Raw genomic sequence first — 17,969 nt, forward strand, 5'->3', positions numbered from 1 at the left:
ATGAAATAAGTTTAATATCATAAAACATTCAAAATTACTTTTGTTTTTTCAGAAGTTGGTGAAATGGACGCATCTGATGCTACTGGTATTGCTAGTCGGCCCATAATTCAAGACACAAATGTGGATTCAAAGCAAGATGAAGTTGATGGATCACCGGTATCAGAAGTAACAGATGTCGTTTTTGAAAGCAACACTGGCGCAGCAGACCCATCTTTACAACCTGCAAGTCCTGCAGCAACACAGCCCAATCAGGCCCTGAGTAAGCTAGACAATCCTGGTGTGTTAGATAAGCTAAAACCAAATGAAAGCATTTTAAGGTCTGAACCAAGAAGCACATCAGAGTGTGATGATGGAGAAGCTGATCTTGTCATTGACCTTGAAGAAGCAAATGAGTTGACACCTAGTGAAGGAAATACAGAAGGGCCAGCGGAGGATGATAATGAAACAAAAAAAGAGCCAATACAATCAAACGAAAATAAGGTTATAATAAATGATGGTGAAAACGTAGGCGAAACGCCAGTAGAACAAATGGATACTGATGAAAAAGATAAAGACTCGAGTGAAGGTCAGGGATCAGAGTCTGAACCAGTCATTGAAGTAGTGAGTAAAGATATTGGATTGGATTATTTTGAAAGACTTGAAAATAGCTTACGTGAGTTGGAGAAGCAGATGTCAAGTTCAGGTAATCCAGAAATTCCCGAAAACTCATCAGACTCTGAAAGCGCTGTAGAAAGAATAGTGAAACTTCCAGCACAAAATGGATTAGACAACACAAAGGAACCAAACATTATGCAAACCAATTCAGCTCAGAATAGCTCAAGTGTTGGGACAGGAAACACAATGGAAGGTCCAAAAAAAGATGTTGATTCTGAAGATATGATAGAAAAGGAGAAAGACAGTGTTGTTGCTCCTTCTGAAGAGTTAACTGATAAAGCTGTGGAATCAAAAAAGCAAGGAGATAGTGTTGTTGAATTGGAAAAGCCAAATAGCAACCAAAGTGGCAGTTCAGCGAAAGACACTGTCAGGTTGCCTACAGCTAATGCAAATGACATGTGGTCCAAGATTGGTATGATGCGATGCTCAAATTGCTCTTTTACAACCGACCAGGAAGCAATGCTTAACTCTCATACAGTCATATGCAGCAAACGTAAAGTGGTTAAAGGAGAAATCAATTTCAAGTACAAAGCTGATCGCTATGGATGTGAAGCATGTCTTTATACAACGAAGAGTGTGCGGAACTTTGAGGAGCATGTGGCTTTTCACCTGCTTGCTCAGCCCTATATCTGTTTGAAATGTGTTGCAACATTTGAGAGTAAAGCTTCAATAGAAACTCACGTCAGTACAAAACATTGCGATGAAATGGTAAAATGCGGATTACGAGGATCCAAAAAGATTAGTCACATTATAGCAACACTGCACAGGGATTCTAAATTCTCATTCATAGGAAGAATGTTGGATAAGAAAATATGGAACATGTCTATTTCTACAACAAAGGATCAAAACGCACTCGGCCCTTCAGGAGCGGTTCCCAACACTGCTCGTCCAAAGAGAACTGATCGACCTTTAATTCTTCAGAGGAAGGACTCTGTCAAATTCAGCTCGCCAAAGAGTGATCCTCTTGTATTAGAACCACTAGAGAAGACGGAGAAAACTTTGTCTGAAAAGGGTCCGGCTGCTAAACCAGTTACAAGTCAATTTAGTCCTCAATCAGTGCCAAAGACCAACATTAGCAATTCTTCTATACCAATTACTACCACCACAACTTCTACAGGAGGCCTTAATGTTCCCTCCTTCATCCTTGTTCCAGTGACGATGGCAACACAGCCCCCTCCTCCTGTCATCCAACCAAATAAAGCACCTGGAATGGTATCTATTTTGGGTCCATACAGCTCATCCTTCAATGCTCCTCGACAACAAATGATTGTGATGAATCAAGGTACTCCTGTACGCCCAGCAACTGCCTCACCACGCTTTATGCTGGTTCCAACCACAAGTACGCCAACCTCAAAGATTATTCATCCTTCTACAAATATTTTCATTGGAAATCAAACTCCAAAATCCAATCCGATTCAGATACCGACAACCGTGCAGCCAAAATTAGTTGTGACATCTCAACAGCTACCAGCTGTTTCAGGTAAAGTTTCCTCTCAGTTGCAGATGCCTTCTTCGAATTCTGCTTCAACGAGTCAATGTATATCAATACAGTACAATGAAGTAGAAAAGGCTAACGCTACATCAATTGAAATCCCAGGAAAAGATTTGAATACTGATGACAAGTTGGGTTCCACTGTGATTGATCTGACTGAAGGGAGTGCTCAAAACACCTGTCGGATTTCTTTCCGTAAGGCAGGATCCTCTTATGCTTGTAACTTCTGTAAAGTCACAGCTGATACAGAGGAAATGTTCAGCCGACATATTTGGAGGCACTTACATACTCTTCAGCCAATCTGTAAAAACTGTCCAAATGATTACTCAGCCGATGACTTTGCAAAGTGCGACCTCGTCGTTCAAGTCATGAAAGGGTTAGTAAATGCCAAAGAAGACGGAGAGAATGACAAAGGAAACGACAGTGTTATTGAAGTTGTCTCAGACGATGAAGATACTGCTGAAGGTCAACAACTAGTCAGTAGCACTGATGTTCATATGGAAGGGTCGTTGAACCAAGAAAAAACTAATACCAATACTGAGGAAGACAGTGGTATGCAGATAAAGATAGCATCAACATACAGTCTAAGTGAGTCATCGAAAACACAAGAAGATGTAGGTCATGAGAATGAGTTGAAATCTGCTGTGTCATCGGAAGAAATAACGGAAGAGGTAAATTCAACGTCCACTATGAAAATACGAGATTCTGGAAACATTTTTGAAAAACTACAAGGATCTATAAACAATGTTGTTGAACAGACGTATGTAAACGTAAAGAACAATAAAGAAGACCCGCATTCTTGTGACCAGCAAAAAGAGGATGCTTCTGTTGAAACTTCCAGTGGAAATGCCATCAAATCCCCTTCGGTAGCAGAAAGTTCTGGTGGGTTTACAGAAGCGTTAAGTACTGAAACAGTACCGACATTGACAGACAGTAGCAAAGAAACCACTTCACCTAGTGAGTCAACCACCAAAACAACTGCTGAACCGATTACTCCTAAATTTTCTTGTAATGGAAGTTTCTATGTATGTGGCTTCACTGATTGTCGCTTTGCTTGCATAACATCTGGCGAATATAGGGAACATTTAATGTGTTGGCACTCAGATGCCGAGGAATATAAATGTGCCCATTGTGGACACAGAAGCCTAACTGAAGATTGTCATTTACGACACATGCTTACACACTCGAAAGCGTCATCATTCATTCTCTACATGTGTAGTCATCCAGCTTGTCTATATGGAACCAATGTGGTGGATTTGTTTCGGGATCATTGGAAAAAGTTTCACCCAAATACAAATCAGTTCAAATGTCGATCATGTAAAATGCTGTTCCCTTCTGCCGAAGACCTTATTACTCACATACAGGCAAACATACTGAAATTCGTCACCTGTCCACATTGTACTGCCAAAGATAGTAACAGAAAGACTATTATTGCTCATATAATTGAAGTTCATCCGGGGAAACCTCGTCAAATTACCGTAGCAAGCCAGCTTGTCTGTCAGGAGAGAGACAATAACGAATTTGCAGTTCCTGTTCCGGGAATCCCTGATAAACCAACAGACGTTCAGCCATGGCCATCTGTGTACATGGACTCGGCAAATGATGATGATGATGACGTATATGCGGATTCTCCAGAGCAAAATAACTCGTGTGATGACACAGAGGTGGATGATGAACAACCAGATAACCTCCAACAGTCGGACTTGTCTAAGGCAAAAGGGTCACTCACAAAAATTGCTGCTGAAGGTGATATGCGTGATGCTGTGAAAGTAATGGCACTTAATAAGTCGAAGTTGAAGTCCCTAAGTGCTGAGATAATTCGCTGCCCCGAGTGCTCATATCTCGCGTCAGGAAGAGGTCTACTGCGTAAGCATCTGTATCTTCATAAAAAGGGCAAAGATGAACGAAAACGGCGTTTCTCTTGCCCTTGCTGTCCTGCAGCCATGGACAAACTAAGCAAGCTGTCGTGCCACATGAACCTGCACGAAGGACAACATAAGGTGAAGGTTTACTTCTGCACATTATGCGCATTCAAGACGAATGTAAAGGAATTTCTCAGTACACACATGGGTAAATCACACAACTGCGAGATAACCAAAGGAATCAATTTTATAACCAAAGTTCTTAAAGTTTCGGTTTCGGCTTTTTTCTGTGACAAATGCATGTTCGGAACACGGGATCAACAAGTTTTCAGACAACATGAACTTGGACACAACGACGATGAGGATAATGCTGCGACAACACATGAAGACGTTCAGGGAACATCTTACCCTACAGCATCTTCTTCAACTTCCGTACCAAAACCTCTAACAAAGAAGTCACCTAGTGTTAGAAGTTCATATGGTGATAACCTTAATGAGGAAGACTTGCTTTCAGTAAACCCTGGCTCGAGGAAGAGATTCTGCTGTAAACTATGTGGGAAATATTGCTCACGTTTACCGGCACTAAAGGCTCATATGTCTTTGCATGTACTTGATGCAGATCTAGAGGTCATGGTATTCAAGTGCCAGTACTGTGCATATTCATCAACATATAAAGCATTTGTGAGCAGGCATTGTGAAGACAAGCATCCTGGGAAAATCATTCGAGTGAAACGTAGAGTGGATGTCATTTCTGCGGCTGGCGAATCTTTTCCACCACATGGACAGGAATGGCCAGAATCTCCGGACGAAATGGACGATCCTGAAGACGTTGACGTTTCTGACATGTCAATTTATTCCCACCATTGTGACATTTGTTCATATAGTTGTGGTGACGCTGCAGAATTACTTCGTCACAAGAACTCTCAACATCCCAACCAGGGAATACAGAAAACGTTTATTGTCCCGAGTGGAAACGTGTTTAAATCGCCAGTAGAGTGTACAGAGTGTTCGTTTAGCACAACGAGGAGAATAGAATTACTTCGGCACCTGAAGACCCATCCTGCATTGTGTCCCACATACGAGGCATTGTCGAAGTCACCACCCAAAGAGCAAAGAGAATTGCTGAAAGTTGCTATCGGCAAGAAGACCACCACACCACACTTGTTCGAACCATATTCCGATTCACCATCACCGGACCCTGAGAGCGAGCATACACCTAGTCCTCAAATGGAAGACAAGAAACCCACATTAGCAGAGGATGGTAGCCTAGTTCAGGAGGAAATGCAGAAACCCAAAGCGAAAACTCCATTGTATTTCCTGGGAGGCGATCTGCTCCATTTGAAGTTGAGGCCGTGCTTCATTCAAGAGGAATCCAATTCCGAATTCACATGTAAACTTTGTCAAGACACATTTTCTGGACGATATGTTCTGCACAAACATATACTTCAGCACATGGATGTTTCGTTCTACAAATGTGCGTACTGTAGCCATGGTACACTGGAATCTCCATCCATGGTCGTCCATATACAAAAGATCCATCGCAAACCTATACAGCATGTCCAGATGGACGTTACTGACCTGGAAAGTAAGATCAACAAGGCTATTCATAGCATCAAGGAGGAAGAGTACTTTATAAAAATGCAAGAAGGCGAAAGTGTAAACTCCAAGACAGAAGGTAGAGACGATGACTCTGTAGACGATTTTCAGTCTTCTGAAACCCTGTTCCGTTCACCTTTTAAAGTGAAAATACCGCCTTTAACCATCAAAACATCGCCATCATATGACATTGTGAAGAAGAAATCTGCCTCGACAGCGAAGAAGTCGACCACCAGCAAACCGAAGATTGGTATAGTTAATAAGCCTGTGCAGAAACCGTCTTTGTATAAACAACCTACAGAAGATAATCCAAACATACAGAGAATGGGAGATATTTACAAATGCAAAATATGTAGTTATACAAGTACATCGCGGGCTACCGTGCTTAATCACTTGACAATTCATTCAGGATTCCGAAGGTTCGGATGCCCTTTTTGCCCATACCGCTCACACTGGCGACACGATTGTCTTAAACATATCAGAACGCACCACCCTGGAAAACAAGGCCAACCTACCATGGACGAGCCCCCTGCCGATTTTGATACTAGTCTTACCCTCAAGCCTGAAAAAAGTTCTGTGACCCAACCGCAACCCCAACCAGTACCGAAGGCACCAAAATTACCACCCCAGCCCAAACAACCACCCGTCACACTTGAAAGCCAACCATCAGCTGAAAGTGAAGCTGACCAAGACAACACTCCTGAATATAGGCATGTCTTTAAATGTCTTGTCTGCGACACCAAATTCAAAAGTATTTGGTCGATACAGAAACATTTTTCAAGGGAATGTTCCCAACCGATGTTAGGGTGCTCCACATGCAAGTTCAAAGATTTGGAGCCAGGCACTGTCAAACTTCACATCGAAACAAAGCATCCAGGAAGTGAAACGTCCAGGATTGTTACTTTGAAAAGGGAAGCCAAAATGAGAAAGTACACCATTCCAACATTTAAGAAACAGGAATCTAAAGAAAGTATTGAAAGTACTTCAGTAAAGAGTGTACAATCAGATAATGCAGACCAGGAACAGACAACGTCTCGGGCAACTGATTTGACGTCAACCACCGCAAGCCAATATTCAAAGTTAAAATCGCCAATATTGTCTTCCAACAACTTGTCCATTTTGATTAAACGAATAGGAAATCGCTATATGTGCAAAGAATGTGGATTCAGCAATCCAATCAAACGGGCTCTCATGCGGCATGTAAAGAAGCACAGTAATGCACGTCCCTTCGGTTGTACGTACTGTGATTATCGCTCAAACAATGAATGCAACACTAAACGACATATGAGGAGAAGACATATCGGAAAACCTGTCGTTGTGAAAAGATTGGATCCTTCACAGTGGTATTCACCGATTACAAGCGACCTGAAATACAGACGCAAACCTTTCTCGGCACTGACAACGACAGTAGTTGAAACATCGACAACATCTCCAGACGAAAAAGAGGACGGTGCTTCAGGAATGGATAACAGTTTGGAGAATGATTTCAAAACAAAGGCTCGTGTTGAAATAAGATACTTCTGGAAATGTCTGGAATGTGGCAACAAAAGTCACTCCGTTTCAAATGCCTATAGGCATCTGAAAAGAGGAACTTGTACGAAAACTCTATATGGATGTTCTGGATGTAAATTGAAAAATACCGATAGAAAAGCAGTAGAGTTTCATCTTAGTGAAAAGCATCTGAACAAAAATGTTCAAATTACCATATGCCCAAACACAGCCAAGATTCGAAAATACCACATCCCAATCAAAGTTGGGGGCTATGAGAAAAAACCAGAAGCTGATGTTTCCACTTTCGACGACACCAGCAATAGCGCGACAAGTACTTCGAGTAATACCCAAACTATGCCTAAAGGAGACGAAGACTGCTCAAAGCAGAATAGCGAAAAATCTCAAGTTGTGTTTTGTACAGTTTGCAATTTGAAAGCTTCAAATGCAAGAATATTCCAAAGTCATATAGAATCGGAACACACAGGGATGCTGATGGTGTGCAAACACTGTACCATCTTCAGAACCCTGTTCGTATCGAAAATACAACAGCATACATGGGATAGCCATCCTGACATGCCGTTAAAGTTTTACTTGAGGACCAAAAAGGGCATACCTGACGCTGAGAAGAGGCCATCAGAAAGATACACGTGTGCCAAATGTGATTATATAGGAAAGCGATCGTCAGTCCGGCAACATCTGTACTGTCACTTTGAGTACAAGCCTTACAAGTGTGGGCATTGTGGTTATCAAACCAAGAAAAACGATGGAGTACGGCGTCACATCGAAAAACAACATATAGGCAAACCTATGAAGATTTTATTCAAAAGAAATGCAGCCCAGGAACAGGAGATTGAGATGTTACTGGACTCGAACTCACCGGTAAAACTTTCGTACCAGAAGTCTCATGCAGCCAGATTGGCAAAAGAAAGTTTATCACATATCAAATCAATACCGAAACCAATAATCAAAAAGAACTATCCAACTTCAGCGAACATGAAAAATATTGCAACCGAGGATTACATTCCTAGCAAGATGTACAAGCCACTATTCAACAACAAGGCTGGAAGGCCCGGTTTCACCTGCCTGCTCTGTCCATACAACACCTTCATGCAGAACACAATGATTTCCCACGTGTATCATCACATGGACTCTATCTATAGATGTCCCTACTGTTCGAACCATGGCTACCCAAGGTATGTATTCGCTCTATCGATGTTCCGATAATTTGAAGATGTATGATAAGCATCCGTTATAGGTTTCGAATAAAAAAACCTCCTTGAGTCGAAACTTATAATCTAAGTTAAATTAGTAAATAACAAAGCATTTTACAGTCTCCTTCTAGTGATCAGTTTTGGTGCAATTAACTTATATCAGAGACAGAGCTACAGCTTTGAACTTCGTCCGTTAGTCAGTCGGATAGTGAGCAACATTTTCCGTAGTATTTCTCTTGTATTGGTTCACCTTTAGTTGCCAAGGTTTAGAAGTGAGTATCTCATGAGATGACGGAATGTCGCGTACTAAATCCCGTATCGTACCCCACTCTATAGTACAGAGTTATAGCCCTTTGCTTGTTCTGATACCGAAGTTCTTTTTTTCAAAATGTTGGTTCCTTTGAATTGCTTGTTTTGGTTTTTGTCTACTGTTGTTAGCACAATGACACGTCTCTCGTCATCACAATTACAGAAGCAGAGTGACGACTCACATAAGGAAGCAGCATCCAGGCAAAGCAGTGTATGTGATTGATGAGAGGCAAAATAAAGGAGGGTTGACTAATGCGATTGCCTCGTCGACGGTCACCTCTGCAGATGTGTCCGAGCCTGCTGAAAAACGCAGAAAGATTGATAATTCTGACGACTCTGAGGAAGAGTTATACACAGAAAGCACATCAGGTATGTCGCTCATAAATTAGATTGTCATCCATGCCCTTTCTTGTGCAGAAGAATACCCAAAAATCTCGATGATAAGCCTGTTTTGAAAATAGTTTGGACTTCAAAGGCCTTGACTTTCTTTCAGGCAAACATATCTTGAAAATAAGCTGTCTTTGAAATAGGCCGTCATTGAAATATGGTTTACCTACTTACCTAGGTCTAGCAATTTAACTTCTACTTTCCATAACAAAGACAAACGTGTGTTCATTACAATTCAGATGTGACGGTAATTTCAACTATTGAATATTGGGGAATTCTAGGTCTGTAATGATAATTGAATCATTGAAGGAAAACAAACCCAGCAGTTTAAATTTACCTGTAATTAGTTAATTTACGCGTTCATTTCATCCCATTTGAGATCATCTTCTGTAGGTTTGTAATTAAAAGTATGCGTCATCACTCTTTTGTCCGATTAAATGTCTCGGTAGGACATCCAATATGCGCTGCTCAGATTAATACCAAGTGTATACGATAATGAGAAAACAAGGCAGTTTTAATAGATTTTGATCGATAATACACCGTGTAAGTCATCCGAGAGTTTACATTGCATGTGATATTGAGAAGAAATTTATTATTGTCGGGCAAAACTCGTTACTAAACGCTGAAGCGTTCAAATTTCGCCATTTTTCTATAACACTGAATTTAATAACATTATGACCGGAAAGACGTTGAGAATGTCTAAGGTAGCAAGTGTATCATGATAATAACTTCTGCTTACTTATTTTTTATAGATAACGTAAAAGAGGAGACAGGAATAATCCAGTATTCCTGCCACCTGTGTAGCTACTCAAGCGAGAGCCTCTACCACTACAGACAGCACCTGGCCGCCCATGGGGGCTTCAAATGGCTGACAGCCGGTACACAACTGGAGTCTCGTCTAAAGTGTGGGTATTGCTCATACTTGGCAGCTGGTGACAAGGACTTCAATACGCACATGGAGAAACATCTTGCCACACGACCTTTCAGCTGCCCATATTGCGACTTCTCCCAATACACGCAAGGAAAGGTAAAGACCCACGTAGCATATGCCCATCCGGATAAACCAATGGAAGTATCCAGAGAATCCGGTAGTAGCTGTTTAATTGATGACACTCTGCAATTAGACTCTGTGACACTTGTGCGAATGGATCCCACGATAAAACTTGTAGACTTCTTGTCATTGGGCGCGTCGGAATATGAAAAAATCTTGCTTGAAGCTAATGTATCTGTTGTTGACCTTGACAGCCTGTCCGACGATCGGTTTTCTGAAGTAGCAAGCAATCTTGGTGTTTCTTTGATGGAGAACGAGTATCAAGTGAAGAAAGAAAGTGAGTATGACGACTACGATGATAGTACAGAGCAGTATGATGACCATGTCGTGAAGACCGAACATGACGATTGCGATGTCCAAAAACCGACAGTAGCAGCACATGAGGAAATGGATATCAGTACAATGGTGGCTACTGCGGGAAATAACATTAATAGTCAGGATATACTTAGAGAGCCTGACGAAGTTGCGAATGACGTAATGAACAGTGTATCCGAAGTCACTGAAAACAATTACGAGCAGGAAAGAACAGAATCTGCTGAAAAGGATACGGCAAATGATTTCAGTGATGTAAGTGATGCCCCGTTGTCACAGGACGGTGACTCTGAAGACGTAGATACCGCAGATGAGAGTTTACTAGAAATGGACTTTGAAAGTGTAAGTCAAGAATCTGCAGACGTCAAGTCCTTGCCAGAATCATCGGTAAATGAGAACGTTCTGTTCGAGTCCGCGATTGACACAGAGGAAGAAGCTACTGTACAATACGAGTCAACGATGGAGGAAGAGGAAGAATTTAATGATCAACAGGAACCACCGATGGACAAAACAGACGAGGAACTGGATAAAATGACTAACGAAGAGGAAGAACCTAGCGAGCTTGATACTAGCGGTGAGCCAATGTGGGCATCACAAGGATTCCAGGTTATTGATGAAGTATAAATAGGATGGTAGAACAACATTTATAAAGAACAATTGAAGGTAAATGCGTAATACATTTCGTGTTAGCCCATTCACCCATGGAGTCAACTTTACTAAATCACGGACTGGACAAATTCAGTTTAAATAATTATGTAAAGTAAAATATTGTAAATATATTAGTTTGATTTTGGGAAGGCAGATCTTCTGTCTGGAAATATTTTCAGTGACGGATACATTTACAAAATCTACTTTTGCAAGATGTGTTCAGGATGACTCGTGCTGAAAAGTACAGTATTAGGTAACAACTGTCTTCACTCTTGAGTAGCTCAATATGATAATGTTTTGTCTGGGCTTTTTGCAGAAACAGCGTTACGATATAACGTACTCGGTTGTCTATTGTGGGATATTTACCAATTGAATGACGTACATGATGACTTTTTAAAAATATTAATAGGGACCGATCTGTGCCCAAAATTTCGATTCCTATGTAGCTCTTTAGACAGGTAACCATCTGATATTGTTCAACGAACACTATCGTACATCATTTGAAAGAAATATAATAAGCGATGATGCTTCGTTGTCCGGAAAGGCATCATACCCAGTGGTCTACTTTATATCAAAATCTCTGGATTGTGTATGGACATTCAATAATTAAAATTGTTTGAGGTAAATAAGAGATTGAATATCGTCAGTTCATTCAGTCGACATGGAAAAAAGTAAGACGGTCATTATTCCACTGCTGCTGTGTGTAACAACACTCCTGTTGATTGCATTGATATCCTAACTAATTTCTGTTATGTTGACAATGTTGTATACGGGAATCAATTTATAGAATGGTGATCTCGGCACGAGGTCGTAACTATCGAAGCTGTTAATGAATGTGTTTGCTAAATAAATGTTTTTATATTGTCACATGCCATGGCAATGGATGCGTAAATGTTTATAGATATTTTATTATTGAAATGTTTACTCTTCTCATGCTGACTGAATATGTGTTTGAATATATGTATGTAGTGGTAACGATAATATGATTTCAAAACCATTTCACTGTTAAACATGTACAGTTAAATCTCCGTAGCCTACCGGCTAGTCCGTGGCGGATCCAATGCAGGCACCCATTTACTGTAAACGTACCTTTTTTAGCATTGTCCAAATTTAGCGGCTAATGTGCAAAATTATGACTGCGTTAATTGGAGTTTCAGTGTCTAGTATATGTATATAGTGCGCTAATTCATGAAAGCGCTAATCGTTTGAAATTCCGTCATACGCAAGAATTTGAATCCGCTAACAATAGTTTACAGTATATTGTTTTACTGATGAAGCCGTGGATTTCCTAATGAAAAATATTTTAAACGTGAAGGAATATTTACATTAAGGGGTTTTGGGATAGGAAATTATATTTTCCACGTGGTCAATATTATTGGAAGGTCAGTATCCGCCCCGGTAAGTGAAATAACTTTTGATGCCAAATGTGTGTAAATTATGTTGATTCAAGATTGCTTGGTGTTATTGATATGTATGAAGCACAGCAAAGTTGTAACCATAATTGAAATAACGTTTACAAATCATAACCATGACTCTTTCTTCCTTTCACTCTCTCATTGTCAAAATAGTTCTTCTCGTTGTTTTCTTGTATCTTGACCAGAAAAATAGTGCTTAATCAATGAGGAAAATTGTTTGTCTGTTTCCTACAAAATATACAATATAAATAGTGCGTATATATCGCCCTAATTCACTTTGCTGTGAAATGTTTTTGTTATAGCTTATTGTAAATGTCATACAAGAACGAGTGTATTAACCACAACTCTAAAAACAATACACTTGTTTGGTTGTATTTTACATTTTGTCTCGCATGTATTATGTAATCTTGTAAACCTGGAATAATTTTAGAATCTCCGGTTGCAGAATTTGTTAATTTTTTTTTGTTTTGTTTATTTTCTCACTTTATATTATTTTTTCCTTGTTGTATATGTTGTGACAGCCAGATCTGTTCCGAGACATTTTGAGGCATTTGCTTTGCATTATACAGAACGCATTTGTATTTTTTTGAAATTATAAAACAATGGTGCTAATTTTTTCAAATGAAATTATAATTTTTCTCTAAAGTTAGCTTTTTTTCATATTTTTATGACTGATTATCACGATTTTTAGAAACAAGCAGTTCTTGTCCTTCATCAAGAATACACATCCAAGTATTAATTCCGTCTTTGCGTATTGCAGAGTTATCTTCTCTTGGGAGCAGGTATTGATTGTTACGTCATTTGTTTGTGAGAGTAACGTCATCAATTTTTGAGAAAACGACGTAATTTTCTCCCACAGACCAATGACGTAACAATCAACCCCTGCTCCCAAGAGAACATAACTCTGCAATACGCAAAGACGGAATAAAAGACTTGTTGCAGATTTATACAACCATGATGTCAATTACTTTTTTCCTCAGGAAGTTACCATCTAATACATTTCAGTGTTAAATACTGTAAATCATATTTATTTCCAGGAGATTTTTTTTTCGCGTTGATTCGTGAGTCGGTTGCAAATTTAAATCATCCGTTAATATTTATTTCAAAGAAAAATACAATCAGCATCCTCTGAAATATGAATAAAATAAGTACCCTGAAACCTACAGGCACAGTTTACAAAGTCCAGCTTATTAGAATAATGGTTATTTGAAATTGGTCAACTAATTTGGAACACCTGAAATGTACATATAAACCACATATCGATAATTTCTCGTATGATGCTGACCAAACGGGAACCGACTCAAACCCAAAACAGCATATTATGTGAGTGACATTGACTTTTAAATTTTTGGAATAAGTCGGCGAAGATTTTGTCGTGAATTGAATAAGTATTCAAATTAATAGGGAATGCATGCTGTTTAATTCAGTATTTCAATTACTTTTCTTTAGAGGGACGATTTAACCACTATCGTTATTTTTCTTCAAATCGATGTTCTATGTACGATACCGACAAACTCGCATGGTATTATGTTTCTTATTATTATGAGCATGTATGTGCATGCATGGCCTATAACTGAAAGTGGGCGTTTGAAATCATGAATACAATTATTTGTTATTGAAACTGAAATGCATTGTTTATTTTTTTTGTAAAAACAAATGTTATTAAATTGTTAATGTTAAATGAATGTTTTCACGTGTTCACTTTCTCGTAATATATTTCTTAATTATTGAGATGAAGGTGGATATTTAAACGATTTGCCGTAGTTCCACCGCACTTACATATCGTCATGTGGAAACTTGATCAGACATGTTACCTGGTCTCATCATCGCGACGACGATCTTAGGGCGGCACTAAAAATAACAAAGAAAAGAAAAATAAAGAATTTGTTGAAGTGCTGCACTTAAAGGAAATGGAGCCAATTTGTATCAACTACGACGCCGATTTATAGAGTTCGCACCTTAAAATAGTTTCTGTATAATTACTCTTAAATTACTCATTAAATATCTAGTTCTATAAATCTTAGTTCACTACCGTAAAGAATATTGAATTTAATCAAATGACTGTTTTCTTCGATCTCTCTATTGGTGTTGACATATTAGTGATGAATTTCTCTGAGCTCTCTGTCGGCCATGACATACGCTCTCTGTTGGAGTTGAAATGCTAGAGAATTATTTCTATAAGCTCTGTCGGAGTTGACATTCTTAAGACTGATATCTCTAAGTTTACTGTCGTAGTTGACATACTATAGATTGATATCTCATAGCTTACTGTTGGTGTTGACATAGTACAGACTGATGTCTCTAATCTTGCTAATGGAGTTGACATACAATAGACTGATATCTCTGAGCTAACTGTCGGAGTTGACATACTATGGACTGATATCTCTAAGCTTACTGTTGTTGTTGACATTATATAGACTGATATCTCTAAACTTACTGTCGGAGATGACATAAAATAGACAGATATTTCTAAACTTACTGTCGGTGATGACATTCTATAGACTGAGTTTTCTAAACTTACTGTCGGAGTTGACATACAATAGACAGATATCTCTAAGCTTACTGTTGGTGTTGACATATTACAGACTGATTTATCTAAGCTATTTGTTGGCGTTGACATTCTAAAGACTGATATATCTAAGGTTATTGTCGGAGTTGACATACTATAGACTGATATCTCTAAACATACTGTCGGGATTGACATACTTTATAGTGATATCTCTAAACTAACTGTCGGGTTTGACATACTATATACTGATATCTCGAAGCTAACTGTTGGTGTTGGCATATTACAGACCGATTTATCTAAGTTTACTGTTGGTGTTGACATACTATAGACTGATATCTCTAAGCTTACTAATGGTGTTGACATACTATAGACTGATTTCTCTAAGCTTACTGCTGGAGTTGACATACTATAGACTGATTTCTCTAAGTTTACTGTTGGAGTTGACATAGTATAGACTGATTTATCTAAGTTTACTGTTGGAGTTGACATAGTATAGACTGATTTATCTAAGTTTACTGTTGGAGTTGACATAGTATAGACTGATTTATCTAAGCTTACTGTTGGTGTTGACATAGTATAGACTGATTTATCTAAGTTTACTGTTGGAGTTGATATACAACAGACTGATTTCTCTAAACTTACCGTTGGAATTGACATACAATAGACTGATATCTCTGAGCTAACTGTCGGAGTTGACATTATATGGACTGATTTCTCTAAACTTACTGTCGGAGTTGACATACAATAGACAGATATCTCTAAGCTTACTGTTGGTGTTGACATTATATAGACTGATATCTCTAAACTTACTGTCGGAGATGACATTATATAGACTGATTTCTCTAAACTTACTGTCGGAGTTGACATACAATAGACAGATATCTCTAAGCTTACTGTTGGTGTTGACATATTACAGACTGATTTATGTAAGCTATTTGTTGGCGTTGACATTCTAAAGACTGATATATCTAAGGTTGCTGTCGGAGTTGACATACTATAGACTGATATCTCTAAACATACTGTCGGGATTGACATACTTTATAGTGATATCTCTAAACTAACTGTCGGATTTGACATACTATATACTGATATCTCGAAGCTAACTGTTGGTGTTGGCATATTACAGACCGATTTATCTAAGTTTACTGTTTGTGTTGACATACTATAGACTGATATCTCTAAGCTTACTGCTGGAGTTGACATACTATAGACTGATTTCTCTAAGCTTACTGTCGGAGTTGACATACTATAGACTGATATCTCTAAGCTTACTGTCGGAGTTGACATACTATTGCTGATATCTCTAAGCATACTGTCGGAGTTGACATACTATAGACTGATTTCTCTAAGCTTACTGTCGGAGTTGACATACTATAAACTGATATATCTAAGCTTACTGTCGGAGTTGACATACTATAGACTGATATCTCTAAGCTTACTGTCGGAGTTGACATACTATAGACTGATAGCTCTAAGCTTACTTTCGGGATTGACATTCTACAAACTGATTGAATTCTTAGCTCTTTGTGGGAGTTGACATACAAATGTATAAGAAAAGAATGGTTGCTCTAAGCTCTTTGTTGGACTATAAATATACTAGGGGATGATATCTGCACAAACTAAGACTGATATGTCTAAGTTATGTTGGATTTAAATTTTCTGTTCCTGATTTTTTTTGCTTTCTGTTGGAGCTTGCGTGTATAACAACGTACAAGAGACGCATTTCTCAGGCTCTCGATTCGCCTGTAAAAGAGGCTGGTTAGTTTTGAAGTCAGTATTTTAAATTTCAAATACTTGCCAAGGATATGACACAAATCAAATATCAGCAGGAAGCCAAATCTGATGGGAAAAGTAAATATATAATGATTCTGTGCTCAAATCGACTTATTTTGTTCCAACTCGCAGGCAATCGAGTGACACAGTAAAAAAAGTATAGTCATGGACATTGAAAAGGCTTTTAGACTCCAAGTCTGTCCAAGTTATTGAGAGAAAAAACAACAATTCCAAGTAATTGGGCTTCAGCACAAAATCTGGTTTGAGCATGCGGGTGATTATGGATCTTTGACACCAATGCTCCGAATTAAAACTCGATAGGAAAAGTCAATGACGGGAACTACTGATACATGAAAATAAAAGGAGAGACATCTTGGATCCTTCAAAACATCGGAGACAAAACAGGGGCTCCAGAAGGACGTGCGTTATATTCACCACATTTGCTATATATTGTCACCTTTATACATGGTATACCTTGATACAGGCAAGGGATACTTACACCAACAGTTTTAAATATCTATACACTGTAACATGATATACAGTTTATACATTTGTTTTACATCTCATTATATAAATATAACCAGGACAAATGCATTTCATTAGGCCATGAACGCAATTTAATAATTGTCATTTTGTCGCTTCTCCTTTCGCGAATAAGCACTGTAAGAAGTGAAGAGTTAAATGGTGTTGGACCATTTCATGAATATCCGTGTACAATGACGGTATAAAAACCTCAACTCTGCAAATATTAAGGAATACTTTTATCTAGATCTAATAATAACTATCTAATAACTATAAATTGAGAATGTAAACATGCATATATATTGTTACGTATTTCCTCAATGATAATGTCGGTATGAACGAGGATAAATTTATCCGGTTCCATTGAAACGGAGAAATTGGCATCAATCTGTTTTTCATACGTTTATCATTTGAATAATCATTAGTCAAAGCTTTAACCAGCGGGGGTATTTTTAAATCTTAAATTCCTGTTCAAACATTAAAATATGGGCAAATTATCATTGACTTATTAACGTATTGGGAAAGATGTAAATTCAAAATGCGGTTTATTTCAACAATAACTCAAAATAGACGGGAAAACGTTTTTGATGTATATTAAAGTTTTGAAACTTAGTAATCTGTATATCAAAATTATCCATGACAAGGCGCGCGATTTCCCTATACAGCTAAATGCGTTAACGCTAGGCGAGCCACTGAGATCCAAACAAAAGTGGCACTACCGGTGAACAACAGACACG

At 38.6% G+C, this 17,969-nt stretch overlaps 1 protein-coding gene across 2 annotated transcripts in view; it reads left to right on the forward strand.

Moving 5' to 3' along the window:
- Window positions 1-11,915, forward strand: part of LOC110457710 — a 28,827-nt gene extending 16,912 nt beyond the window's left edge. The window contains exons 3-5 of one of the 2 annotated variants that reach the window (XM_021509080.1): window positions 53-8,288; window positions 8,779-8,984; window positions 9,755-11,915. In XM_021509080.1, coding sequence (XP_021364755.1) covers window positions 64-8,288; window positions 8,779-8,984; window positions 9,755-10,989 — 9,666 coding nt within the window. In that variant the 5' untranslated portion in view covers window positions 53-63 and the 3' untranslated portion in view covers window positions 10,990-11,915. The remainder of the gene's footprint in view (window positions 1-52; window positions 8,289-8,778; window positions 8,985-9,754) is intronic. The other variant, XM_021509081.1, reaches the window with a different exon arrangement.
- Window positions 11,916-17,969: the final 6,054 nt, after the last annotated feature.

This window comes from Mizuhopecten yessoensis, unplaced genomic scaffold (genome assembly GCF_002113885.1).
Source record: "Mizuhopecten yessoensis strain PY_sf001 unplaced genomic scaffold, ASM211388v2 scaffold9301, whole genome shotgun sequence".
NCBI lineage: Eukaryota > Metazoa > Mollusca > Bivalvia > Pectinida > Pectinidae > Mizuhopecten > Mizuhopecten yessoensis.